Source organism: Pogona vitticeps, chromosome 7 (assembly GCF_051106095.1).
Source record: "Pogona vitticeps strain Pit_001003342236 chromosome 7, PviZW2.1, whole genome shotgun sequence".
In the NCBI taxonomy this organism is placed as follows: domain Eukaryota; kingdom Metazoa; phylum Chordata; class Lepidosauria; order Squamata; family Agamidae; genus Pogona; species Pogona vitticeps.
Genome location: NC_135789.1, coordinates 7,354,313 through 7,382,310, shown reverse-complemented (window position 1 = coordinate 7,382,310; position 27,998 = coordinate 7,354,313). Strand labels below are relative to the sequence as shown.

Below are 27,998 nucleotides of genomic sequence, written 5' to 3'. Positions count from 1 at the left end.
CCGGCGCGAAGGTCGACGGGAAGGTTCTCGTCGTCTTCCCGGCCATGGCGGCCGCTCGTTGCTAGGCAACCCGCAGTGAGGTTCGCCATTCCTCTCGCGCGGCTAGGCCGCGACCCGACGCGCGCCTGGGGAGGCGGGTCGTGCTTGGCGGGGCCGGAGGGGTGGCTCTTGGCCGGGGAAGGCGAAGGGACCGAGGAGAGGAAAAGAAGGAGGGAAGGAGGAAGAGGCCTGAAAGGGGAAAAACAAAACAAAAAACCTCCCATCAGGGACTTTCAAGCCCCGCCCCCAAGCGTAGGCCCCGCCCTCGTTCTTTTCTCCTCGTTCTTTTTCGTTCCCGTTCCTTGTTCTTTAGAACCGTGCCGGGGTTGAATTTCACACCGTCCTTATTTTGAGTTACGGAGGCCTTGGGCTCCTTCTCCCCTGACACCACAATCAGGTACTCCAACCCACTGAGGAGTATCAGCTACACAGTAGCTGCGTTCTCAAAGGATTCTTTCTCCCCCACATGGATGCTGAAAAACACGGATTATAGTGAACACTTAATAGTGAACACAGTATACATAAATAGGTCCTCTGGCCCCCTCTAATGACCAGTTCTGGTAACTTCATCTTAAAATATACAGTATATATTTCTAGGATTTTTAATTTCAGACCGATAAATGAATCAGTAGATACTGATCCTGTGGATGGAGGGGTCCTACCATACTCATACTGTACCTCTAGCAATGTAAAAATCCTCATTGTTTTTACAATGGGCTTTGCAATCCTTAGGGCTCTTTCTGTCCTTCCTATCGGAGTAGCTGAGTTGAGAGCAGCAGCCATGGAGAAACCAGTCAGCTTGATGAGGAAGGGCTTTAACGAACTTCAAGAGATGGTCAGCCACACGCAGCAGAACCCTGCCTGGCATCCTCTGTCTGGCAGCAAAATTAACCTCAGCAAATCATCAAAAGCAGTCAGGCTGTATTACGAGAAGCAGGTAGGCACAAGTGTCACCTTCAGGATTTATTTATTTATTTATTTTTTAAAATATATTCATTTATTTCAGGGCTGGCTAAGACATGAACCGTAGGGGGCTGGTGGCCCCTTCCACCCTGGAAGGTTTCAAGAGAAGGAAGTTCTACTAAAAGCACATGGGGGAAAAAACCAAAATGTGCTGCTTATGTACCTCCCATTCATGCTTAAAGTCCCTCATGAGTGGTGTACAATTTAATTATTCAGGCGACACATTGCCCATCCACCCCCAGTGGATTGGGGACTGAATTTATGGACTTTGGAAGGAGGGAGGGCTGAGTCCACCTTGAGCCGGCTACCTGACTCCATTGGGATCAAACTCAGGTTGTGAGCAGAGTCCTGGCTGCAGTACTGTAGTTTAACCACTGTGCCACAAAGCTCCTTTCCATTTTTTTTTCTTTAAACAGTTCTTTACAGTGACAAAAGGGGAGGCCTCCATAAGGGAAGGGGTGGAAGACTGCACACTTTGCTGGCCGAAATGTTGACCTCCACTCCCCAAGTATCTTCTGATAGGTTTGGGGAAAAACTCCTGCTGGAAACCCAAAGAGGTTTCTCATACATCCTCCCCTCTGGGTGTTTTTAATACCCTGTGGTAAGAAACTGGCTTTAGTGCCCTGAAGGTTAGCCCAGCCCAAGTCTAAATGGCACAGATCTTGGTCAGCCAAGGGTCTGGCTCAACATGAGATTCCTGCATTCACTGAAAGTATATTTTTTCCCATTTACACTTGGAGGTCAAACTTCTGCCTTCTCCTCCGTACTCATAACTCTCTTCCCCAGGCTGAGGATGGCGTGGCAAATCCCACGGTGTCAGGATACACACCCGAGGTAGAACAACTGCAGAAATCCTTCCTGATGCGCCCTGGGTGCCCAAGGTTCAGCCATAGGGCGACCTCGACAGCTCACCTCGGTAAGGCATGTCATTGGTGGGTAGCCAGTAGCGGAGATCTGGGAACATCTCGCCCACCCTGATCTCTGTGTGTTTGTTGTGTAGGACCTTATCCTTTGCCACCAGCTATGCTGGCTGGGGCTTCTGGGAGTTGCAGTCCAAGTATATCTGGGTCACCCAAGGTTGGGAATCACTGGTGTAAGGTATTGGGGTGGAGATGTGTTCTGGAAATCGAGCTCCCGTCTTCGGTTTCCTCTGCCATGGATGTTTTGTTTTCATTTCGGGCCAGGGGCTTGGAATTAGAGGCTGCCGTCTCGTTTGCAGGCCCAGAGTGCAAATGACATCCTTGATCCGTGGGCTTGAAGGCCCTGTTCCTGCCCACCGGGAAAATCCTTCTCGTCATGCTTTACTTCTCGGTCTCTGTTTCAAGGATGTGCTGCGAGGTTGTGTGATTTTTATTCCTTCTGCAGAAGGGAACTTTGCCAGAACGACCGGGCTGCCCAGTAACATCAGCACCATAAGTCTGTCTTCCCAAATTTCACTGGACGACTGGACCTCGATCCTTCAGAACGCGGACCTCCTGGAAGGCAAAACTTACGCCAGATGTAAGCCGTTTTGCCACGCTGGCAGCTTTTTCACCCCAACATCTTCTTATTCCGCTCCTTCTGCTGCCAGATTTCGAGCCCAAAGAGCAGAAATCTCAGTTCTTCTTCCAGCTTTTGCTTTGTTTAACTCATTTTTTTCTTTTGCCCTGCCAATGTTGGTTGGGCTGATACACTTCTCCCTTGTTTGGTGGGATAAACTGTCATTTTTGGCTAGGTCATTTGCTGTCTCCAGATGATGAGAGTTCTCGTCCAGTACATTTAGAGGGCATCAGAACAGGGAGGTTGCCGAGTATTTAGTAGAAGACTTCCTCTCGTTGCCTTCTGTTTCTGATTCTTTTCGCTAAAAGGTGTCGGGGACATCCTGCATGAAAAAACACAGCTCTCCCCCCCCCCCCCCCGCACTGAGCACGATCCAACATTAGGCATTTCATAAACTTTGAGCCCTTTCCACAGAAGTAGCCATTTTAGTCAGGCTCAGTGTGTTGGTAAAATAAATTGAGGAGCAGGAAGAGAAGAACAAAATATTGTGATATCTAAATGAACGCCTGTTTGTGCTTGACATTGATTATCGCTTAATGAGCCATTATGGCCAGAGTTGTCTTCTTCTGACTCTGAAAACTTAACAAGTGTTTTTTTTCCTCTCCCTAAACCAATTCACATGTGCAGATTGTCCGGTGACATCCACCCAGAGCCTCTGTGGATTATACAGGAGGAAAAGTCGCACTGACAGTGGCTTTCCAGCCCTTCACAGGCAAAGCCACTCCGGGAGCAGAATCCCTTGGTACATCGCCGTCCTTCAGGAGAAGGTAAAAGTTTTAAAGGCCGTACATATAAGCAACGAGAGGAGATAAATGAACGGGAAGGCCCAGCAGGCCTGAAGGGAAGCGCGAGGCTCTTAAGTCAGCCACCAGTGCCTTTGGGTGGATTGCTCACTTGAGTATTCCTGGTATCTTATAGATTATGGGCGAGAGCTGTGTTATTTGCAGGTCACAGGCAACCCAGAAAGTCTATTTTGGTGTTCAGTTACTCTCTGGGCCCATAACCTGTTGAGAGTTCTTTTGGAACTCGTTTAATTTCCAGTAAAATGCACAGCAGAAGGCCAGCTCGAAAAGAACTCTCAATATTTGGGTGGCTTCCAAAGAGCATATCCCTCACTGGAGGGGGGGAAAATCACCGGGATGGAGAATCAAACCTCCAGAAGGATGCCGCTAGAACCTCGGCAGTTGTTCCCTTTGTTACGTACTCAGGAGGCTGAGTGGTTTCCTTGGAAGGCTACTACCCAGTGAAGAAACGTAAATGAACAGGAGGCATTTCAAATGGTTTATCTGTCAGTTCTGTTTGCATCAACTTTTCTAACTTTTGGAAAAGAATGTTTTGGAAGCTTGACTGCTTTGTGGATCCCAAACTGCAAATTAACAAGCAAGGAGCTAGGTCTTCCAGGCTGACTGCTTCTGGGATTGAAGCTGATGCTTGGAGTAAGTGGCAAAGGCTGTTTTAGGTCAAAGACACTTATTTGGAGAAATCATCTAGAAACACAAGTAGAGAGAGAGCAAAGAAAGTTCAAGTCTGAGGGTTAAAGTGGATGAAATGTTTAACATGTATTTAGAAGTGGTGCTCCATGGACTGCTGAAAGAGGTCTGTCTGTCTTTGCACATGCATCTCCTCACATGTACATCTTACGTTCTCATGGGCTTTGTTTTGTGATGGGTCATTGGAACATAGCAATTCATTGCATCCGCTGTGGTTTGTGGTAACCCTCCCAGGGATTTCCAGTTATCAAGTTCTCAGGTACCATTTACTGGTCTGTGCATAACCCTCCAGGATGCTGAGCTTGCCCAAGGCTGCACAGGTGGCACAACATGTCATCCCATCAGCCACACATGGGATCTCGGCTAGCCCCTCTCCTGGGAATTTGGACTCCCCATCCCGGACTCCACTGCCTGTCACTTCAACTCGCTAAGCTCCATCCACTTTTGGAAGGCAGAGTTATTTCTGGCGAATCACCTTGTGATAGGCTCCTTTGCGGGAAAACTCCTTGTTCTTAATGTCTAGTTTGACCCTGAAAGAGGGAGGCATTAAAACTCACCCCAAGAACAGCAGCAGGAAGAGTTAAGACAGAGAGGGGATATGTCTGGTGAGGCTATAGCTATCCCTCTCCATCATGATTGTCATCGTGAGGCACCTAGTCATGATCTCACTCTGTTTTGAACATCTTAAGAGTCTTGCAGCTTTGGTCTCCTTCTCTTCTCCAGGATTGGTCCCTGCAGCAACTGGAGGAAGAACTTGCCCACCTCAGTCGCTGTGAAGCGGAATCTGCCCGGAAGGATGAGGTGATCTCTGTCCTTCGGGAAGAGGTGGAGGCGATGCAAAAACAACTCGACCAGTTCCAGCGAAGCAGTTTTGTCATCCCAGTACAGACCCAAGAGGAGGAGGTTGGTCCCAATTTTTTTTCCAGTTAGGGTGCTCCAAAGTCTGTCTGCCAGATCTGCTTTGATTGGACTCCTGCCTTGAGCAGGAGGTTGGACTGGATGGCCTTAGAGGCTCCTCCCTACTTTGTTATTCTGTGATTCTCTGAATCCTAAGCAGACCAGAAAAACTTCCTAACTTGTTAGAGCAGTACGACAATGGAATCCATGCCCTTGGGAGGGGGTGAGCACTCCAACGCTGGAGGCCTCCAAGAGAAAATCAGACCACCCTCTGCCAGATCTGCTCTGATTTGGAGTCCTGCCTTGAACCAGGGGGTTGGACTCGATGGGCCTTAGAGGCCCCTTTGAACTCCATCATTCTATGGTTCTAAGTCCTAACTGTGTTTGTCAAGAGTTACAAAAAAACAGAACTCTCCATTCCTGGCTTACTTGTCCTAATCCTCTCTCCATTCCCTTTTTAGAAGAGTCAGGTGGAACTAGCCACAGGAGAAGCTAGCACCAGCAGGCCACGCAGCCGGGTCGTCTCCTTGCCAGCTACTTTGGACCGGAGGAGCATCCCAGAAGAGTTCCAGAAGGAACTAGGACGCATGAAGTTGGAGCTGGCCCAGAAGGATAAGACCCTGGACTCTGAGGTGGGGTTGCTGAATGAAGCGCTCTTGAAGGATCAGGAGGCCCTGGAGCAGCTGGAAAAGGAAGTAAGTGAAGAATCACAGGAGCAAATGGATACCTTTTGCCTCCTCTCTATGATGATCATGAAATATCAGGATGGGATGTAGTGCAAAATGTTGAGAAGTGCCAAAGAAAACCCCACAAACAACCCCCCCACACACACACACACGAAACCAAAATCCCTAAAGTCAGTACGCTGGTGAATTTAACAAGTACCCTAAACTGGGTAGGAGGAGAAGCCTTAAATAATAAGTTTTCTACTTTTTGCCTAGTCCATGTTTTCAGAGAAGTTACTGCTGTTTGAGGGCCATAAGCCTAATGCTAGTCAGCTGCCTTCTGCTGGCTTCTGTATTCATACATATGCTTGTCAGAATGGGCCATTGGGTGGATCTATGTTTATGTGTTTGTTCTCTTGTCCCGTCCCTAAAGCAGTTTTCTTGAAGTAATGATCCTGATTTTTTTCTCTTTACTGATAAACATCCAAAATGCTACTCCCTGTTTTTATAGCCAGAAGCTCCCGACACTAGCCTGCTACACTCTGCTGGCATAAATACCAAACAGCATTTATTTGGTATTTATTTGCTTTTACCTAACAGTTTTCCTATAATGTTGCTCATTATTTTTTGAATAAGTTACTGTGTTTAGCTTTTAATATTGTGTTTTTAATGAGGCAAGCCTCCTTCGTTTTTTTTTAAGGAGAAAGGTGGGGTAAAGAAAATTTTAAATACGATAATAAATAAAATATTCCAGCAGTTCCTGAGTTTTCTTTCTTTCTCATAATCTTTCCTACTTGCCTTCTCCCTGAAGTATATGGAAATACAGGAGAAGGGAACGCTGGAGAGCGGGGAAGAGGCCCTTCCAGAAAGTGACTCAAAAGCGTCAAAGGAGATTTTTGAAGGTGAGACGGAGCCTGAAGTGATGGAAGAAACAGAGGAGGAAATGATCATCCGGAAGCTTCTTGAGTTCCAAAGGATGAACAACGAGCTCTACAAGGAATTGGAGAAAGTGAAAAACGATTACGACATTGCCACAGGTACCGCAGAGAAACCATGATTTTGTTATGTGTACTGGACGTTTCCCTTTGAGGCTGGTCAGAGATTGGATGTGTTCCTTTAAGATATATCCCATGGTTCGTTGGCTTGAAGCCAGGCAGAGCTTGGAAAATAATTTTTAGAGGAAAAGACTGTGGCTTTCAGAGTCCCATTTTCTGGCTAGGCAAGTCTGGGAGTTCTTGTCAGAATGGTATTTATTCCAATACCCAGCTGAAATCTTGTTATGTCATTAGAAATGAAGTCTGAAAGGGGGGCGGTTTAGATTTCAGTTGGATTTTGCAGATAAAGCAGCTTCCGTACAATTCACCCAGAAAAGGATTCGCTCAGAAATTCCTGCCTCAGCAATCAGACTTACAAATGAGGCCCCCATCGACCTTTCTGAGACAAAACACCTTATATGCAAGATACGTAGGTGAAGAAAATCTCATGCAATGACACCTTTCACCACTAGTGGGAGCTTACGTGTTAGAAATAAGTAAGTAGAATTTTGGGGAAAAAATAATTCTGGCCCTGTAAACACGAGAGGAGGAGCCCCAAATGGCACAAGCATGTCTTTTAAAAGGAAATGTTCTGCAGCCCTTGCAGATACAACCTGGTGAGGTTGGAGTCTGGTAACTGTAAGATGCCGATGGTCCAGGAGCGGCATGGAATAGGGCAAAGGAAGCCAGGAGAAGGGTATCTTTCAGAAGAATATGGTGGGCTTGTAACCAAGAGCAGTGTCGCAAGACAGACTGGAAGATCCACTGCAGCTTTTCATTGCAGACCCACTTGTAATATTGATGTTTATGCTACGGAAGCAAGCATAAAGAAGGTTGAAAAAGTGGAGATGCTTGTGGATGAATAATTTGGATCCCCTTCACCACTTTCCACCTTCTGTTCTAGGTGCGATATGTTCCCTGCAAAGGCAGCTGTCTTTCGAGGGATCCCGGCTCCGGAGAGCTCACTCAGAGCAGGCGTTACTGCAGAAGGAGTTGAGAGAACGGGGCGATCAGCTGGAAGCGATGTCTAACAAGGTGGATGGGAGGAACACCCCATCCAGAAAGTCTGGGCTGGCTTGGGGGCAAAGGGGTGGGGCAGGAGTCTGAACCCAGTTTCCAGGGCCCAGGAGACTCTCACAGTTCTGATGGGTACAGTGGATGGCAAAGGGGTAGGTCGTATAACGAAAAACCCATAGGTTCAGGTAGGTCTGGTGCAGTTGCGTATAAGAGTTGGCTTGGGGTCCCCGGGCACTAGCCTAGTTAGTCTGCCACAGTCGCTGTGGAGCAGGTGGTTGTCTCTGTTTCCCAAGGCATCTGTTGTGCGCCCAGTGGCAAAACCAGCTGCCCAACGGGTTGCACAACCAGGCCCATGGCAGATGACCCAGAAAAAAATGAAACAACCCTTTGTTGGATGGCTGTTTTTTGCACAGGAGATCAAACAGGAAATGGGCCAGAGATTCAAACCAGAGTCCGCTGAGCTGTGTAGGCTGATTCAGGGGAGTGGACCCCAAGCACTGTCAAGGAAGGACAGCCTGAGAGACATATAAAGCCTGGCTTCTGAGTTCTGTGTTTTGTTCTACCAAAAGCTCCCTAGGTGATCTCGGGCCGCTCCCTGTCACTCGGCTCCCACCTCCTGTCCACTAAATAGGATGCAAAACAGAATGGAGGTCCATTTTGCTTATCCTTTCCTGTTTGTGTATCGAAAAAAGGTCTTGCTTATTTAAATCAGGGACAGGAGCTTGAGTCTAAAGACTGCTGGCAAGTCAATTAAAGTCACACTTGGTGACTTGACTCAGACTCCGGGGTTGTTGTTGGGTTTTTTTAGTCACTTAGACTTGACTTGCGACTTGAATCCCAGCTATCCTGTCCCTTTTTTTTCTCCTGGGGAAAAGGGCTTATTTTTAATAGGGACCCAGACATGGGGCTCAGGACTTGGTACCTGGTACCAAAGACTCAGCCTTAGCTCAGGCCCAAAGACTTGCCAATGTCCCTGGTTTAAATGGTCTGTTTTTTTTAAATGGGTTGAATGGGAACCCCCTTTACTGATAGCTGCCTTTTGATCCAGTTTTGCAACCTGCGAGAGGAGAGGAAGCATGAAGAAATGATGGGGTCCATTGAGAGAGAGAACTACAAGCTCCGACAAGTGAGTGACAGCCAGTATTTTTTTTCCTCAACACCTGCCCATGGAGCACACCTGGGCGAGTGTCTCCTAGAACCACAGAGTAATAAATCTCGTAGAAATTAAGAGGTCGCAAGTTTCTCCATCCAAAACCTAAGTAAAAACTTAATCGTAATGACATGGTACTACCCCATCCCTCAACTTAAATCACCTCGTTTCTAAGCCAGCGTTGGCAAACCAATTCAGTCCCGACCGGCTCAGTCGCTGGCTGAAGACTTCCATCCTTCGAGGTTGGTAAATTGAGCAACCAGCTCACTGGCAGTGGGTGGGGCAATGCAGAGCCTGCATAATTGTATGGTTAACCATCCAGAGAGAGCTTGAAGCACTATAGGGAGGCATAGAAGCAGCAGACTTTCTTATAACACTGAGGTGAGGTCGAAACAGCTGAGAGGTGGCCAAAGGCAGCTCTCTATGGCCAGATGGTCAGACTGACTGTGGGATTCAGAGATTTATATTTTTAAAAAAATACTAACATTCCCACAGCCCTGCTTCTCTTCTGTCTCCCTCTCTGCTCCGCAGCCTGACGGAATTTCTAAATCTTTTCTAAATCTCAAAGGGTTAAGGGTATTCCAAACCTCCCTCTCATTTCCCTTCCAGGCAACAACACAGAGGCAGGGTTTAGGATCTCACAGGGTTGGCCAGCCCAGATCTTTCCCTCCCTTTTCCCCTTTTTCCACTTTAGGATGTCGTGGAACTGGAAGGCAAGCTAGCAGAGAAAAGCCAGCTCGTTGACCAGACTCAAAGCAACGTCAACCGGCTCCAGGCAGAGCTGGCGGTGAATCAGCACCACATCGGGAAGCAGCTGAGCCGGCAGAACGAGCTGCAGAGGCAGCTGGAGGTTTTGCAGCGGGCAGAGCAACAGACCAGGGTCATGCTGGAGAGCATCAGCGCCCGGGTAATTTCTCCCAAATTCCACCTATTGGTCCAGCCTTCCCTGATCTAACGGAGCGAGCGTCTTGGGCATTGAATAATCTCCTAATGACTGTTTAAAAAGTGAGGGGGGGGAGTCATACTATTTAAATGGATGTAAGTGTCTAGTCCCTTTGAAAATGTGGGAGGTGGCCTATATTTCATAGGCAACTCACCCGCTGGTCACCCATTGGCTAACACCAGACAGAATCTCATTGGTCGCTAAGTTAGAATATGTAAATTACCTAACTTTAACATTCTCATATGCACATGCTGGGTTGCACTTCTTTGTTCCAACAGTTTGAAAGGTTTCGAAGCAAGATCATCCAGGCCACCTACAGCACGCCTGGCTCCAAGTCACCCCAAGCAGAAATTTCCGATGAAGAGGTTTTAGAGGCCCTGCAGGTAAAAAAAAACATTCTCTTCCGTTGTTTGGAAAGATTGCAGCGAGAGCACTGGAGATAGAAGACTGCCGTTGCCCTTTCCTAAATCGAGGTGGCTGAGTTCCAGGGATCCAGGAGCCAGAGAGCTCCCGTGGATGTCCCTAAATTATAAAAGAAAAACCCTCAAGTTCCTTAACCAGACTGCAGATCCAAAGAGTCTGTAGAACGCTCTCATGATAATTAAAATGGCATGAAGCCACTGTTTTGCATTTCCGGGACACACAGGGGGCTCTACTAACATCTCAAAGCTGAGAAGAGCAAGGCCGAGAGGGGTCAGAAGTAGACATTCAGGGTTTTTATAACTGAAAAGTGCAGGAGTTCTAAAATACAACATGCAAAACCCAGGTGCTTCCAGGAGTAGCCGGAAGTTTATTCCCCCACTAATATCCCAGACCAAAAATAGCACCCAAAATGTACGCCTCTTTGTGTGTGTTCTGGGTGGAATTTATGATCTAGGACAGTACAGAAAGGCCTCCGGAGACGCAGACACCCCTTCGGGCCCCATGATTCCTGCTCCAGTTTTAACAGCCGCCTCTACTGTGGGTCTGTCTTCCAGAAAATAATCACGGACCGCATCGATTTTCACCAGATGCTGAAACAGAAAGGGGTCAAGGTCCCCTCGCTGAGCTCCGAACCCAGCCCTTCGACTCCTCATAAGAAGAAGAGTACCAGCAGATAAAGGACTCTTCCTGATTGGTTCTCTATCTGGGTCCCCTCTCTTTCTTCCTTGAGGATGCCAATGAATGAACACAAAAAATGTCTTCATCTTACCACACCGTCTGTTGGTTGGGCATCTTTTTATTCCTGAGGGTAATTCCAGGCCAATGATGGTGTGGATCTTTCTTTCCTCCCTGCACCAAACAGCACCTCCCCGTTTTCCCTTTGAAATCCACAACTGCCGATGGACTTAGAAAAGTCTAATGGGTAATACTGCCAAAGCAGTCACACCGCATCATTACCATGTATTGTGAAGAACTCATCATTATAATGGACTCCCGTGGGATAGGGTGAAACCAGGGTTTATGGAAGCTGCAAAAGCTTCTGAGGAGCAGGGATGATGACATCTCCCTCACCGCTTATCTGCAACCTTCACTAGGGCTGGGAGAGAAAGGAATTTACCAGGAACAGTATATATACCTGAAAGGGAATCTGTGTTGCGAAGCAAAGGATTTTAGCGTAGTTTGGTCTTGCCTTGGCAGTTAAGAGCCGTTACCGTTGCAAAAGACATGCTGCTAATAAGGCTTGATTTTGCCCCCTGTCTTTTAAAAAAAATAATTATTGGGAGGGCTGGCTAAAGGAAAAGTCTTGATGAGTTCCTACATGTCCAAGTTTACTGCTATCACAAATTTTAAAAAGGACGTGTACAACTTAATGAACGCAGGGACAAAAGAGGTGCTAGGGTGGATCAAGCTCAAAGACCATCAAATCCAGCCTTCTGTTCACAGTGGTCCCTGCTGAAGCCAAATACAATACAAGGTCTACATGGATCTTACTTTCCTGGAAATGGTATTCACCACGGAGCCACCATGGCAATACACAAACGCTGATAGGAGAACCCTTCATTCCCCCAGGACAGTCTTTAAACTGGTCTCAAATGGCTGTAATGGAAGGAGGAGAGGACGTGGAAGAAAAACCCGAGCAAATAACCACGGAACGAGGATGCGTTCCAAAGTCCAGAGTGATCAACAAAGGTCTGAACAGGAACGACAACTTTTTAACACTTGCAGTAGAAGCATGTTGTGATTTTGACATGCACGTGTTACTTAACTGGCTGCTTGGTGGTTACCACAATGACTTATTCTCAAGAGGCTCTGTTGATGGACACCCCTTTGAAAACTTTCGATTGCTTTACACTGTGGTGAACTTTATATTTAAAGCACGTGATCTGTTACAATGCTCCAAGCACTGCATAACAGATTCAGATCTTTCTGGTGCCAAGAAGTTTATTTTGTAATTGTCCCCGCTAATAATCCGGCATTTAAATCCCCTCTTGCTCCACCGCCTGTATCTCACCATCAAGGTGTACATGATCTGTGTGTGCTTGTACAGACAGTTTTGGAAACATCAAGTAGCACTCTAAATGAGTCTGTTCTGGGCCCCAGAAGGAAGCAGTTAATCATTTAAAACTTTATTCGACTTTAGTTGTGACTACACCAGCAAGCTGAATCACACACCAACTTCGCTGTAATTTGATTTGCAGCCAGTATTATGGATGAATTTGCAACCCACTATCACACAGGGGCTGTGGATTAATTCAGGACTTCCGTGTTTACACGTCATGGGATGTGATTTGCATTTGAGCCCACAGCCCTCATTCTTTCCTTTCTTCCTCTGGTCCTGCCTCTGCTGATCCTTTTATGGTTCACTGTCAAGCCAAGGGCTGTACAGTATTCCAGAAAAGGTGGCAGCATTCCAAAGATCTTATTATTATGTACAGAAATACTGCATACTACAGGAACATAGTTTATTTCATTTAGGTTGCTTCTATGTTGTTCGTAATCTAATACTCACACCTTAGCAGAGAGATAGTATAATTTAGGGACATGCACAGAGTGCATTGTCCCGGCAGAGCTTCATATGACAGCAAACAGGGCCAATTTCTCCTTGTCCGATTGAGTCCCTTTGCAGCATTACTGAACAGCAGGAGAGCAAAGCATTGTTCTCCTTAGAGACATGCTAGGCTAACTTGTTTTCTTTAATCCCTTTTTATACAAATAAATGGGCCATTACTCAGCAACATCTTAAGTGCCTTTCATGTTCCGTCAGGACTTGTCACCATTCTGTTTTCCAAATTTATATAACTGGGAAGGAAGCGGGCTGATTACTTTCAAGTCCGGGTTACAGATAAGACATCAGCGTCCTTATGGATCTTCTTTGATATGCCCTCTGATAAAGATAAGCATGAAAGCAGCTGCTCCCTGTTAAGTTCCTTCTTTGAAGTGTTCATTAACAGGAGATGAGTTGAAGGTGTGAACTGTCTGTTTCCACATTGACCTCTGCCTGTGAGGTCAGCTTTCCAGGTACACACACAAACGCAGAAGAGTCCAGCCACTGAATTCAATATTTCAGTTTCTCCTGATAAAAAACACATTCAAAGGCATTTAAAAATACTCAAAACAACCAAGAGACTAGCAGATTTATTATGATGTGAGCTGTTGTGGAGTAGAGTCTGCTTCATCAAACATCTTGTTGCCCATGGTGTTGGTTAGCCATACACACGAGCAGGAGAATTTCAGCTAGCAAACGGATTATATGTTTCGAGGTCAGGAGGAAACAAATGAAATCTTGAATGCAAAAGCAGTGATAGGGAATTATCCTAATTATCTAGCAATTTTGACTTGATTATCATCTGCGGTGAAGCTAGCAACCATGATGTCTATTGAGACCCAAACTGCTAGAACTGAATTTCTTAACCAACTGTGAGCCATCTGTTTCATGCTGGACTCTCGCTTTGAAATTCCTTTGCCAGAAGATGGTCAACTGGTTGAAGTCACCACACTGCTGGGGGATTCTGGGAGCTGTCATCTGAAAAAAGGAACTTTCCCAAGCTCTAGAATCTTAGGATTAGAACTTTCGGCCTTGGTGGCCTCAGTTCTAAGCTCTCTAAGAGAACAATACCCAGATGGGCCTTGATCGTAGACCCAACACCATATTGCCAGGGGGCAGGGTCTCATAACCCCACCTATAAGACGCAAGATGTGAATTGTATACAAATAAGGGATACTGAAATGAGAATGCTGGTGGCAGCTGCTCTCCTCCTGTGTTGCATTGTCACACAGATCCTAACCAAAATCCAAGGTAAATCTTCCTACACAGAAACAGCAGGATGGATGAAACCATTCTTGGACATCAACGTCCCTGGCCAGGTTCAACATCTTGGCGATTCATTCATTCATTCAAAGCTCTTGTATTCACATGTTTCCTCTTTGGGTCCGGTGTTTGTTTGCTCAGCTACGATTCTCAAAATCCCGCAGGACCCGCTGTCAAACAGGGAATTGGGGGTTGCAACCACAGCTCAGAAAAGCAAAAATTCCAAGCTCTGCTTTTATGGTACCCAAGAGACAGGCAGACCTGAGTCATGTGGGACCTACTGAATAATTAGCATATACAGTAGGACCGCTGTATCTGTGGGATCAGTATCTGTGGTTTCACTTGTCCTCTGCCTGAAATAAAAATAAAACCTAGAAATACATGTTTTCAAGGTGCATTATCAGGAATGACCACTAGATGGAACCAGAGACTGCACTATATACAGTACATGTGGTTTATTGGAAATGTACTCAGTCAATCACAGCTTGCCTGTCTTGAGCACTGAAGCTATGCCCCTCCACGATACAGGGAGAGGTATGTGATAACGGTGATTGTCTTTCTTGCCCTTCAACAACTTAGATCCATATAAACGGGAGTGCGTAACCAGGAAGATTCACTGCCACCCTAAAGCCATTTGTCAACAAGACGAGCTGACGTCTGATTTCTATTGCCGGTGTCTGCCCGGCTACAAAGGTGACGGAATAAATTCTTGTCAAGGTAAGAGTCGTATTACGGATTACAGGAACGTGCTTCTTTCTGGGTATTGCAGCCTTTTCTCTCCAGGCATCTGGATCTTTCTGACCTCCATGCCATGTAGAATCATAGAATCATGCCATGTACAGTTAGAAGGGATTCTTAAGGTCATCTAGTCCCGCCTCTGCTAATGCACGAATGTCTAGCAAGTTGTCAGAAATTTCGTCAGCCAGACAAATAGAGACCCTGGAATGGCTAGAAGGTCCATTTAATTTTTGTTCCTTTGTTAGTAATATTCACATCTAAGGACTCTCAGAGGTCTCTTTAGAAGGTGGGTCGAAAGATAAGAGAAAGAAACAAAGAGAGAGGAGGAAAGCCTTTTGAAAGAACCTGGGTTCAAATCCCAACTCAGTCTTGGGTGGATCACGTGGCCTTGGATGAACAGCCCCCTTAGTCTGCATTACTTGCACGGGTGCAATGGGAGTATTATTCTGCACCTTCTCCACAAGAGTTTTTTGGGCAGAGCGTGGGATCAGGAGAAGTTCACAAGGTGTTTTCAAGGCCCCAGAAGTGCTACCTAAAAGATTCATTCCGAGTTTCTGAAGAAGAAGAAAAAGAAGACAAGGAAATCAGAGTTGAGTTTGCTTTGTTTTGTAGATCCTGGATTTCGTATCACCACCTCCAACCTATCAGCTTGCGATGGCTTTGGAGAACAAGTTTGTCTTCTTAAGGTCACAGAACAGAAGGTCACCTTTGGGGTCACGGTCTCTGCTTTGGGCCACCGTCGCTCATACATTGTGTGGTGGTACAAATTCTACATCGGCCAAAGCCCCCAGTTCAACAGGTATGGTTCTAGTCGGGGAGGTTCTGCAGGATGCTCTCCAGGGCGGGATTCGAACCAAGGTCTCCTGAGTCCTAGTCCAAGACTCTAACCTTTACACCATTCTAGCCACCCTCATTGGCTGCCTTCATTTGTCCTGATGTGATTTCCCGTTCTAGCTATCGAAGAAGGCTGGCACCTGTGGAGAACATGACCCGGAGGATGATAGTGGCGAATCATGGCCGGACCCTAACCCTAGTGTCAATCAAGGAAGATGATTTTTACCCAAACCTTTTCTGGGCGGAAGTGAAATTGCATGCGCCGCCTACCAAGACAGCTACGGTTGAAGCTTACGATTGGATGGCCTTTGAGATGCTGAATCCTTCCCAACTGAAGTACTTATTTGTGTTGGATAGTACACCGACAGGTAAATGTTACCGAGTTTTGAATTTCTGATAAAATCCTTTTTCCTATAGAGACTCGCAGAAGAGAACAGCTACAAGTTCCCTGAAATCCACTCCTTTCTCATCAACCAGCACTTAAAGTCCCAGTAACTCCCTCTGAGACATTTGTAAGAGAAAGGATGAAAACATTTATTTACTTACGGTGGCATGAAATTACAGACCGCTTTCTTTACTGCACACATACTTAGCAACTAACCGAACAGATTAGTGGCAAACAAACAACTGGCACCAACTGACAAAAGAGAGAAAAGAAAACGCTCAGCTGACAGGAAGGTCTCTCTTCTTTTTAATTCAAAGGCTGGAAGGAGCAATTGGTTCATGCTAGATAGAAAGGCAATCACACCAGTCCCCATCAGTTAAAAAAAACCTGCAGGTAGCATGCAAGGTTACAAATAAAACTCCCAAGGGTTCTTCTTTATTGTTTGTATTTTTATTTTAATAAAATATTAAAAATAAAATTTTAATAAAATAAAACTTTTTTAAAAAAAAAGTATAAAGGGTTATTATAGTGTGGAGATTTCCCCCCCACACACACACACACAATTGCAACTTTGAAATATAAAAATGTATATTAAGGTTTAGCAATTAAATAAAGATAGACAATGCTCTATAAACCTTTTCTGTTATTTTTAGAAATCATACTTGTAGGGTGTTTTGAATGTAGATTCTGCCAGATTCTACCATGCGATGATGGATGGATGGATGGATGGATGGATGGATGGATGGATGGATGGATGGATGGATGATGGATGGATGGATGGATGGATGGATGGATGGATGGATGGATGGATGGATGGATCAGTATGCTGAATTCAGTGTGTTGAATGGTTCCTTGGTTGCTTTCTCCAGAACTTGGAAGGTTCTTGGAAGGAGACACCGTCACCATTCAGTTGCCAAAGTACATCCAGCTGCCGCCTTCTAGTTTCGTCAGGTGGATCAAGGAGCCGCGGCCAAGGACGTTGCTGGAGGGCCAGGCAGAGGTCTTAGCCAATGGCGTGGAAAGGATGGAACTTCAAGGATTAAAGTACGCCCAGCATCTGGGGTTCAGCCTATTTCCTTGGAGATGCTGAACAAGAGCCTTCTCAGAGATGGACAAAAATGATAGAGAAGCTCACCGCCCAGGTTGAAAAAGATATTTAACTTTCTTCTCCCTGGATGTGGACACGGGCTTGTGGTGGAACAAGCTTCCTGCCCTTCTCATTTTCAGATCAAAGAGTAATAATCTGGGGGCTTGTTCCTCTTAAACAGAGGGCAATTTCAAATAGACGACTATTAGCAAACAGTGTATTTTATCTTTTTCTTCCCATTTTGTAGTGACTCTGATTTTGGCTACATCCGAGCTCTTGTATTTGATTTTAGCCCCGATGTTCCCGGACGAGTCTTGGTTGCCCAGAAGCTCTTCCTAATAGAGAAAGGTACTAAATCTCCTTGCATGCTTCCGATCATCATTACTGGCAAGAATAATTATTTCTTTGGGATGCTTCCAGATGGAGGGCTATTGGCCAAAAGGTCTCATGCTGTTAAGCCTGTTCTTTCCTGCTTAATGAGAGAGACCCGAGTTCAAAATCCCTACTCAACCGTGGAATTCACTGGCTCACCTTGGGCCAGCATAACAGATGACCATGTGTATTTTACTGAACAAGTCATGCTTGCTCACGACTGGAAAATGCAAGTATAGTAGCAGTTCAGTGCTAAAGTAGAGATGCAGTATAGCGCTATGCCACTCCTGATAAATCCCATGAACTTCCTTCAGAGAGCAACAAAAGGAGAGGAATGGGTATTCAGTTTTGTAACATTGGAAATATATGCATGGATTGGGATTTATTTACTTTTCCTTCTTTTATGTACGTTCCTTTCCCATCAGATGTCAGCAAAACTTGCCACGGAGGTCGAGATGAAAAGAACTGCCACTGCAAGTCGGGATTTGAAGGAAACGGTTTGCACTGTATCGGTAAATGATTGTGAGCTTTGCTTCTTATAGCCTTTACTGACCAAAGCACAATATAAAGTTGAGGGCAATACAATTGATGCCATAACATCCAGCAGTATTGATTTGTAAGTTTGTTCCACCAGGTGAGAGACCTATAGCACCCTGTAAGATGTTTAAGGATCTTAAATCTGGGTTCTTTGGTAGTGAACACCGTCACCTTTCTCGTGTTGTCAGAAGAGGAGATAATGGATATGTTTCCTGTCGCAACACAGTGCCACCACTGCGAGTAATATGGTTTTGCAAGTACCAACTGTTAAGCAGTAATCATTATAGATCAGATTTTTGGATCACAAATCCCATCGTTCTCCATTCCGCCTAACAGACCAAATATACGTTGCAGACACCGAAATGTGGCTCACCTGGAAGAAAGGCCTCAACTGGAAGGCTTTGAGAGCAAGCTAGGCCTAGCTCTGCCTAAGCTTCCTCTTCCTGCCCCAGTGCTAGCTGGGAGCTTTCTTTCTGAGCAGGAAGTTAGGTGGAGCTATATTGCTAATGAGGAAGTTACCAGAACCAGCCACTAGAGGGCGACAGAGACCATGCCATGGATAGCATTTGCTACTCTATAATATTGTTTGCTATGTGTTTTTCAGTATTTGCTTTTTCAGCATCTGCGGGGGGGGGGCTGGAAGGAATCCTCTGCGGATATGGGGACCCTACTATACATTTACCCCCCTTTTTTTCTTTAAAGACATCAATGAGTGTGAGAAAGGGACGCCCCTGAACTGTCTGCCGGAAGCTGAGTGCACCAATACCTTCGGATCGTATTTTTGCCGCTGCCCGAGAGGCTTGGAAGGAGACGGCCTGTTCAGCTGCATCGGTAGGGGATACGGCAACTCTTGGGTTACTCTTAAAGTCTGGGCACATGCCAGAGCAAGAGGCTGAAATCCATGGGGCAGATCTTAGAAGTCAGGCAGCTGCTTGATTCGCAGAAGGATCCATGATCAGCCCTTGGCCTCTCCAGTAGAAGGGACGTCAGGCAGAGGAGGCGGAACATATTGGGGCATGTTGGTAGCTTCTGAGCATCAAGGGCTTAGGGATGATATGAGCCCTGTCTGGCTCCTAGTTGTGGGACACTGAGAGTTTTGGCCACCGAGGAGCTTAATAGGGGACTCTGTCCTTGTTGTTCTGCTGGACCTCCTGGTGGTTTTCAGCGCCGCCAGCGATGACATGGGTCCCATCAACCTGGGTATCCTTCTGGGCTGTTGCTCTGGGAGGCACGATTTGACAGTGGCTCTAGGTCTTCCTGGAGGGGTGATCACAGAAGACTCCTTGGCCATTAGCTTGTGGTGTCCCTCAGGGTTCTGTTTTTAGGTAGGTAGGTAGGTAGGTAGGTAGGTAGGTAGGTAGGTAGGTAGGTAGGTAGGTAGGTAGGTAGGTAGGTAGGTAGGTAGGTAGGTAGGTAGGTAGGTAGGTAGATTAGATAGATAGATAGATAGATAGATAGATAGATAGATAGATAGATAGATAGATAGATAGATAGATAGATAGATAGATAGATAGATAGGATAGATAGATAGGATAGATATATAGATAGATAGATAGATAGATAGATAGATAGATAGATAGATAGATAGATAGATAGATAGATAGATAGATAGATAGATAGATAGATAGATAGATAGATAGATGTATGTCACTTTTTTGATTGCAACTCCCTTAATACTCTGGCCAGCAGTTAGGCTGGGTTTATAGCCCAAGGATTTTTTTAAAAAATTCTAAGCTCTAGGTTCTCTCCATCAGCCTGTCCCCGACTGTTCTCCAAGGTGGGCCACTTTGCACCAGGGGTTTGTCTTGCTAGTCGTCAGGTGGAAAAGAAATCTCTGTGCTGCTCCTGCTTTGCTTCCTCTCTCCCCTCGCTTTCTTAGACATTGACGAATGCACCAGGGGAACCCACGGCTGCAACCGAGACTCCACTTGCTTGAACACCCTGGGCTCTTACTTCTGCATGTGTCAGAGTGGATTTATGGGGGATGGTGTCCATTGTAAAGGTAATCGAGGTGCAAATGCTTGGGTGGGCTAGACCAAGGACTGGTTTCACCCTGCGTCCGGTTTCCGCCGGGAGACTGCTAGCGGCTTTCAGGCAGTATGAGAGCAACTGTCTTTTCCCCGTCAGTTCCTGGTATTGGGGGTTCAATCACTGGTATTGACACACATACAGTAGGGCCCTCTTATCTGTGTGATTGGTATGTGTTGATTCACTTATCCCTGGTCTGAAGAGATTAGAAATATTAAAAGAGAATTCCCCCAAATACAGTGGGGCCTCGCAAGACGATTGCCTTGCAAGACGATTAATCCGCAAGACGATTAGTTTTTGTGATTGCTGTGGCGCTTCGCAAGAGCAAGATGATGTTTTCTATGGACGATTTTCGCAAGACAGCGATTTTTCCCCATTGGAACGCGTTAAGTAGATTTCAGTGCATTCCAATGGGGAACCGCATTTCGCAAGACGATGTTTTCACAAGACAACGTTTTTCGCTGAACGAATTAACATCGTCTTGTGAGGCACCACTGTACAGTACTGTACTGTATATATTTTGAATGATGAAGGTGCCAGAACTGGACACTAGAGGGAGGCAAAGTCCATGCTATGTATAGTGTTCACTAGAGAAATAGATTTCTCTGATGCTATTATCAGAAGTGGCCACTAGAGGGAGTCAGAGACCATGCTATATATTGCATTCTCTATTAAAAACAGTGTTCTCCATTTTTCAGCACCAGCTGGAAGGCTTTAAACCAATCCCCCCACAGATATAGGGGGCCCTACTCTGAATGTGAATGTTTCATTTAACCAACATCCTCCTAGTCCCTCATTTATTCTGCCTCCTCAAACATGCCACTAGAATTCCAGTAGATCCCAGACATTCCTCTTTTCTCAAACTGTTGATCAACCTTTTGGGGCTCCCACTTCACCCAGAAGGACTTGGGAGCGCTTGGACTGAGCAGTCAGCAACCGACATCTGCCACAGTATTCCAACAAGCGTAATTTTTGTTATTGGTTGACTGAAGAACAGACTTCCCAAGCCCTCTGAGCCGAGAATCCTCCTATCTTGTGGCAGGGAGTTCCATAAGCTCCCATCAGTTTTCCATGAACATTCCGCAGGTTGATTCCAAAGAGGCAGAAGAACGTCTGTAAAGTTTTTCTCCCATCGCTTGGTGGGGGTGGCGGGTGGTGGAAGGAAACACTTTCTGCAAGAACAGCTTCCAGAATGTACGGCCAAACGCTTTGGATTCCCCTTGCAGCTCCCTTTCTGAATTGATTAAGCTGTTCGTTCCTGTGTGAATGCACAAAGTGGAGGGTTGTCTTTGCATCACCTTCCATTCCTTTTCTCTCTTCTTCGCAGCGAAAAGCACCTGGTCCCCGTGGTCTCCGTGGTCGGTCTGTTCCGCTACCTGTGGCGTCCAGAACCAGATGCGGATCCGTCGCTGCACTCACCCGGAGAGTGGCGTGCGGTGTAAGGGACGATCTGCTGAGCTCAGGGTTTGCCCTCAGCTACAACCCTGCATGGGTAATCCAGCTGTTGCCTCTTATATTGGGAGCATGCAACTCGCCGGCCCCAAAGGGGGTGAACCTAAGCAGCTTTGAGTCCAAGCTGTTTCCAAAGCCCGTCTCCCTTTTATGAGCCTACTCGGGTGTTAGTGGAACCACCTGGTGCACTTGGTGGAACCACAGGAGAGGAGTGGCTGCTCCCAGCCTCTGGAACTCCCTGCCACTGGAGGCCAGACTCGCCCCCTCTTGGCTGTCCTTTCGCAAGCAGGCAAAGACCTTTTTTTCTCTTCAGGCAAGCTTTCCCCGAGTCACTGGCTGCGTGAGAGGGGTTTCAAAATGGGCCTGGTTTCTATTTTTTGTTTTTAAATCTATTTTAGTAAAAAAAAATCACTAATATTTTTAATATAATGATCATCTAATTCTTTTTCAGTATTGGTATAACACTGTTTTTAGCTTTCAAATATTGTCTTTTTATGAAGTAAGTCATCTTGGGTCCATTTTTTAAAGGAGAAAAGCGGGGTAAACAATAATTTAAATATGTAAATAAATAAAAGCTTATCGCTTCAATGCAAAAAAGGAGAAAAAGAAAAGAAGGTTTTTAACTTTTCATTGGTTTGCTCCAAGGAATGCTGGGAACTTTACATTTGCTACGGCCTTGTGTACAGAATCCTAATTGTTGCTGTTTTAGATGTAATGGTCATAGGCCTTTGACCAAAGGATTTTGGAAATGTAGTTCTCACGTTATTTGGGATGTGCAAGGGTATGCCAGGCTGTTACTCTTGGTTGAAAGAGGCCGGGTGGGAAAAGTAAAACCCGTTTTAAAAATTCTTCCATCACCCTAATGTCCAAGACATCCCACACTCAGGATAGATAAGCCAGGATACTGTTTAGATGGGCGTATGGATCAGGAAAAGGATTTTCACCTTATTGACTGCAAATTGACTCCGTGACACTGTATCCTGACTCACATGTTCTAAACACCTGAAAAGTGGAGAGGCAGGATCTGTTCTCAACCATCCCAGAGTGCAGGACACACAATAAAGGGCTCAAAGGACCGGAAGCCAAATTTAGGCTGAATATTAAACTTCTTAACTGTTAGAGCAGTATGACAATGGAACCAATGGAGACGGTGAGCGCTCCAATGCTGGAGGCCTTCCAGAGGAACTTAGACAACCCTCTGTCAGATACCCTTTGATTCGGATCCCTGCCTTGAGCAGGGGGTTGGACCTGATGGCCTTTGAGACCCCTTCCAATGCCGTTATTATGTGATTATCCCAAGATTTCATTCTTCTGTGGATTCTGTATTGCCAGTTGGTTCATGGACACCTCTGTTTCTCCTTCCTTCCTCACCTTAGTCAATGGCCAGTGGTCAGAATGGTCACCCTGGTCCATATGTTCGGAGACGTGTTCTGGGATGAGGAGGAGGATCCGCAGGTGTGACAGCCCTGCCCCCTCCAGAGGAGGGCTGCCTTGTCAAGGGGAAGAGGACCAGCTGGCCATGTGCGGAAACCACCACTGCCCAGGTACGGAAGTCATTCAGCAGGTATACGCCCGGAAAAACTTTGGGCATTGATAGGTTAGAGCTTGGAAGCCTTTGAATTGGTTCTCTAAGCATTCATCTGCAGACTTCCCGCTTGCCTGCATCCCCTTTACAAGCTGGAAGAAAGAGATTTGATTGAGTGATCCATTCTCTCTGTGTGGCCTTGTACATTTTCACAAGATTTTACTGGAACTTGTGATTTTATTTTATTTTATTTAAAAAAAGAAAGGAACCCCATATCTTCAGGATCCACTGATTCACTTATCCACGGTCTTAAAATAGACTATTTAAAAGAAAAATCCTAGGAATATATATTTCTGCAGTGTCTCTACCAGAACTGGCCAATAGAGGGAGCCAAAAACCATGCTATGTATAGCATTCACTATTAAAACAGAATTCGCTATAATCCATGTTTTTCAGCATCTGCTGGGGACAGCTTGAAATTGATCCCCTGTGGGTATGGGTATCCCACTGTATTTATAAAGCAGCTTTTAGCTGCTTGCTACTTTCTTTTATCTTAACCACCAGCTTGGATTGAGAAGACAATGGCAGAAAATCTGGAATTCTTATCAAAAAGTAACTAAAAATCCTATATAGTAGAGTCAGTAAAATGTTATATATTCATTCATTCATTCATTCATTCATTAATTCATTTATTTATTTATTTATTTATTTATTTATTTATTTATTTATTTATTTATTTATTTATACCCCGCCCATCTAGACAAATAGTCTACTAGACTAGTATTCATTGAACGTTATACAGTGGATTTAGAGAAACTATGGAGTGTTCCAGATGGAGCATTTGTACCGTTACGAGTTCTGGGCAACCCACCAGCCCTATGGAAATTCTTCTCCATGTTCAAACAACATTCCTTCTATCTCCTTTTGTCTCAGTCCTCCCCACCTCCACCTGAGTTCCTGTTGCAGAGTTTTGAATTTCGGCTAATATTCGCATTCTGCTGTACAGTCTCAGTACAGACTCCTAGAGGAGAATAGCTACAAGTTTCCCAAATAGTCCACCCCTTTCTCATGAGCTGGCCCTTAAGATCTGAGTAGCTCCCGCTGAGACATTTGTGGGAGAAAGATTTTTTTTAAAAAAAATTCATTACTGTAGAGGCAGGGCTGTCTTTGAATTCAGAGGCTGGAATGAATGATGAGTTCATGTTCGATAGATTGACCATCACGCCAGCCCAGAAAGGCCCCTCTCAGTCACTCAAAACCACAGGTAACCTGCGAGGTTACAAATAAAACTTCAATGGTTCCGAGGTCTTTTTCACCATCCCAAAGCACTGGATTTATTTTTTGTTCTGGGTTTCTATCGGGTGGCGAGTTCAATGCTGTGGCCCCTTCCCTAAAAGGTCAGTGTTAACGCACAAGGACTGCGGGGAAGCACTGCAGCAGATGCTTGTTGCCCCTTGGCAAGTGTCGGGAAAGAGCACGGATATCGCTGGAGCCATGACGCCATATAGCCCTAGACCACCCACGATCAGGACGCCCCTCCCGTAATTCCCATGAACTTCAGCAAGAAGCAAGGAACGTTTGCCCCATTTGGAAAGCCCCACCCACCCACTGTGCTTCTGTGGACTACAACTCCCATAATCAGTCCCGGTGACAACAGGGTTTTGAATGCAGCACCTTGAGTAGAAACTTTCTCGTGATACAGAGGTAAGAAACAGAGACTCTGTTTGGTCTTTTGTGGCAGTCGACGGAAGGTGGTCCCCCTGGGAGTCGTGGACTCCCTGCCCGGTCTCCTGCGGACTAGGAGTCATCCGGCGATCGCGGTCTTGCAACAAGCCTGCTCCAAAGCACGGGGGGAAGAACTGCAGCGGCCACGGATACGAGGAAGGCTCCTGTGGATTTCCAGTGAGTGATGACCCCTTTTTTAAAGGGGACAGACAAGTGATTTTCAGAGAGATGCATCAGGATGGGAAAGTGTGTGTTCCCCTAAGTTATGTCTTGGCCCAAAAATGCCAGCCTTATAACCAGAGGCTCGGAAACTCAGCCTCGCCCCAGTGGCAGTTACAGAACAGGATTTGACCCATGGTTTTGCAATATGCTGAGAGTAAACTGGGGTTTGTAAATTCTCTTAGCTTTTTTCCCGGGAATGAAACTCAACATTTTCGCTTTGATTGGACATCACAGAAACAGGTTGGAATCAGGCCCGTTCTGAATTTGCAATTTGTCCACATGTCTCTGATGAATCCCTTCTTTGGTCTCATTGCTTGATTTGTTCATTTTTTTACCTTTTTAAAATTAATTTTTAAAAATATAGCAAAGACATGTGACAAATAGAATCATAACTCAAATGTACAGTGTAACCCACCACCATCCGAAATGGTAAATTTATAAAATCAAGTGATGAGATTGATATGTATATATATATACTCATTGATATCTTTCATTTTAATTTATTTCATGTGCCCCGTCTCTTTCCAAAAATATAATGATTCTTGTGTCAGGGTATAACCTTTAGGTTTTGTAAATATGTGTTCTACATAAGGGTCCTGGATCCCATTAAAACGATTTTTTTTCAATAATCCTTTTTTCTAACTCAATTCACCAGCTAATTTATTGTTAATAGCTAGATAGCACACACCTCATTGTACTATTCTTTCAACATCAACTGATGATTATTTTTCCTAGTCTCATCCCTTGATTTTTATTTCATTTTGTTCGCAGGAGGCCTTCTGCAAATATCTGCCGAAATTCTATGCATCTAGATGACCCGGGAAACCGAGTCGGTGAAAAAGGCCAACGCTGGCCAACGTAGCAAGAAGGGAAATGGGGGAACAGAATGATGATCAAGTAATCATTCTCTGATGGACACAGAACTGAGTGTGAGACTTATGGCTTAGCTGGAATCGGAGTCCTTCGTTGGACATAATGATTCTCACGTGCCCTCAAACCATTGCAGGAGGAATGGATGATCTTTGTGGGAATTCAAGAAGGAGAGAACATCAAACAGTTCCCAACCTTGGGTATTCCAATGTTCTTAGAGTGCAACTCCCAGAAACCTTCAGCTGGCCAGGATTTCGGAGATCTGTGGTCCAAGACCACCTGGGTTAACCAAGGTTGGGAACCACTAGCGAACCATGTGAATTGTACTAAGAAATACCTGGAATCGGGCATCTTGGTGTCTTATCCAGAAATTAAAATATTCTTAAACTAGCTTTCCTCCACTTTGGTCTCTCCTAGTTTTCATGGTTTCATTTTTGACAGCTGTCCCAACCATGAGTCAAGTGGGCTGGATGGATATGAGTTGGAATTTTGAAATCTATTGAGAGAGCCTGGTTGAAGGAAGGTTCTTCAACGCTTGCTTCAAAAGTCACGCTGATCTGCAATTCCCCATATAAGTACGGAAAGAAGTGTGTGTGTGCATATGCGTGAGGAAGCAGAATTTCGTTCTTCTCTCGAGGCAAACAACATTTTGAATACGTTTATTGTGTTACCAAAAAAAAGGAGCTATAAAAATAACACATCTTCCCCCAAATATATCGTTACAGTAAAACAAAACAAATCTCACAATTCACAACAAAGGTTGGATTCTATTCATGTTTGGGTTTAAAAGCGAACTCCCAACAAGTTTGGGCACATTTGAGGAACAGCAGCGTGGAGAAGGCCATCTAGGGGGACGTGCGCTAGGTATTTCCAGCGCTAAACCAACTTTATAGATTCGGTCTATTGCTCGTTTCAAATTCAGACCAGCCCGAACCATTCAGAGCCCCCTTCGTGGACTGTATACGCAAAGAGGCTTCCGGAAACCGAAGGTGCCACCGTACCCCTCTCTGCCTTCATGTCAGTGAAGACCCTCTGAGTAGAAAATGCCCATATAGATCTATTGTAACTCAGAAGAGTTTCTCTCTCTCTCTTTTGGATTATAATGCCTAGAATCTGTCACCCAACATGGCTGCTATATATCCAGGGGTTTCTGGAAGATTCGGAGTAAGATCCTTGAATCCACAGGGGATTGGTTCCAAGTCTCCGCAGATGCTGAAAAATGCGGATGATAGTAAACACTACACACAGTGTGGTCAACCATGTGCCCTAAACAGATGTGAATCTCAGCCTGTGTCCGCAGTCCTCTAATTTCTGATGACACCTCTGCCCAGGAATGCCTACAGAATTTCTAGATGGTTCAGACCAGTGGTCCTCAACCTTGGGCCTCCAGATGTTCTTGGGCTACAACTCCCAGAAGCCTTCACCATCACCTCTGCTGGCCAGGATTTCTGGGAGTTGAAGTCCAAGAACATATGGAGGCCCAAGGTTGGGGGCTACTGGTTTAGACTACCCTGTGCCCAACATGTTGACCTTTGCCAGTGGTAACAGCATATATACGTACACGCACACAGTTAATTTGTACAGTAATACTGCTAAGAGAGAGCATTTCCATGGCCACTGAAGATGCTACGTGACAGGAAAGGGGGAAACAAAACCTTGTAAAGTGCTTCAATTCATTATTGTTTTGTAAGCATGACCTGGTATCCAGAACTGCTGGATAACTCAGTGGTTCAGGTCTCTCTGGCTGTGGATCCAGAGGTTCGATTCCCCCCACTGGGCCTCTTTGAAAGGAGCTGGGTCCTTTCCAGTTCTAAGCTTACAATATTATTAATCTCACCAATTCTTCAGAGAGGTGAACTACGGAGTTCTTTTTGGCTCCCTGGTTTTGAAATCAACTTGCCTCCGGTTTCCGACGGCTACCGGTGGGCCCGCTTTTCTGGAGATAAGCCTCTGTGCGGTTGCCACAGTGGGGGCAAACACATTGCAACATTGTCATGATTCCCTTTAAATAAAAAAACTGTCTCAAGAGAAGGCCAGTGGGCATCAGCCTCTGAGTGGCATCAACCAAAGGCATTATGAGGAAAACAAAATGGCGGCCACGATACACACCCAACATGGCGGACTTCGATGACACCCAGCCATGGCTTCCTTACCATCCCTTGACACAATACCAGGGTATTCTGGGGAAATGGTTGCATCCAGATGAATTTCAGCCTCTGATGCTCTCTCTCTCCCCTCAGGGCAAACAGATGTGA

The 27,998-nt window shown here is 45.6% G+C and overlaps 2 protein-coding genes across 4 annotated transcripts; both read left to right on the top strand.

The window, feature by feature from the left end:
• The first annotated feature begins 29 nt into the window (after positions 1 to 29).
• On the top strand, positions 30 to 12,895 carry CCDC27 (coiled-coil domain containing 27). Of its 3 annotated transcripts, none has more exons than XM_072977678.2 (13): positions 30 to 291; positions 772 to 976; positions 1,789 to 1,918; positions 2,368 to 2,502; positions 3,169 to 3,308; positions 4,755 to 4,934; positions 5,390 to 5,623; positions 6,405 to 6,630; positions 7,532 to 7,662; positions 8,693 to 8,770; positions 9,489 to 9,701; positions 10,016 to 10,120; positions 10,715 to 12,895. In XM_072977678.2, exons 2-13 carry the CDS (start codon positions 821 to 823, stop codon positions 10,835 to 10,837), a joined length of 1,851 nt encoding a protein of 616 aa, XP_072833779.2. In that variant the 5' UTR covers positions 30 to 291; positions 772 to 820; the 3' UTR covers positions 10,838 to 12,895. The 3 variants fall into 3 exon arrangements, with proteins under 3 accessions (XP_072833779.2, XP_078235241.1, XP_078235240.1); XM_078379115.1 differs by having other exon boundaries at positions 30 to 436; XM_078379114.1 differs by having other exon boundaries at positions 30 to 976.
• Positions 11,722 to 27,933, top strand: LOC110086824 (uncharacterized). Its single transcript, XM_072977679.2, has 13 exons — positions 11,722 to 11,849; positions 14,548 to 14,685; positions 15,319 to 15,505; positions 15,661 to 15,908; positions 16,795 to 16,969; positions 17,260 to 17,360; positions 17,810 to 17,896; positions 18,624 to 18,752; positions 19,801 to 19,923; positions 21,277 to 21,441; positions 22,778 to 22,945; positions 24,668 to 24,828; positions 25,645 to 27,933. The coding sequence occupies exons 1-13, from the start codon at positions 11,753 to 11,755 to the stop codon at positions 25,687 to 25,689; spliced, it is 1,824 nt and encodes a 607-aa protein (XP_072833780.2). The 5' UTR covers positions 11,722 to 11,752; the 3' UTR covers positions 25,690 to 27,933.
• The last annotated feature ends 65 nt before the right edge of the window (positions 27,934 to 27,998 follow it).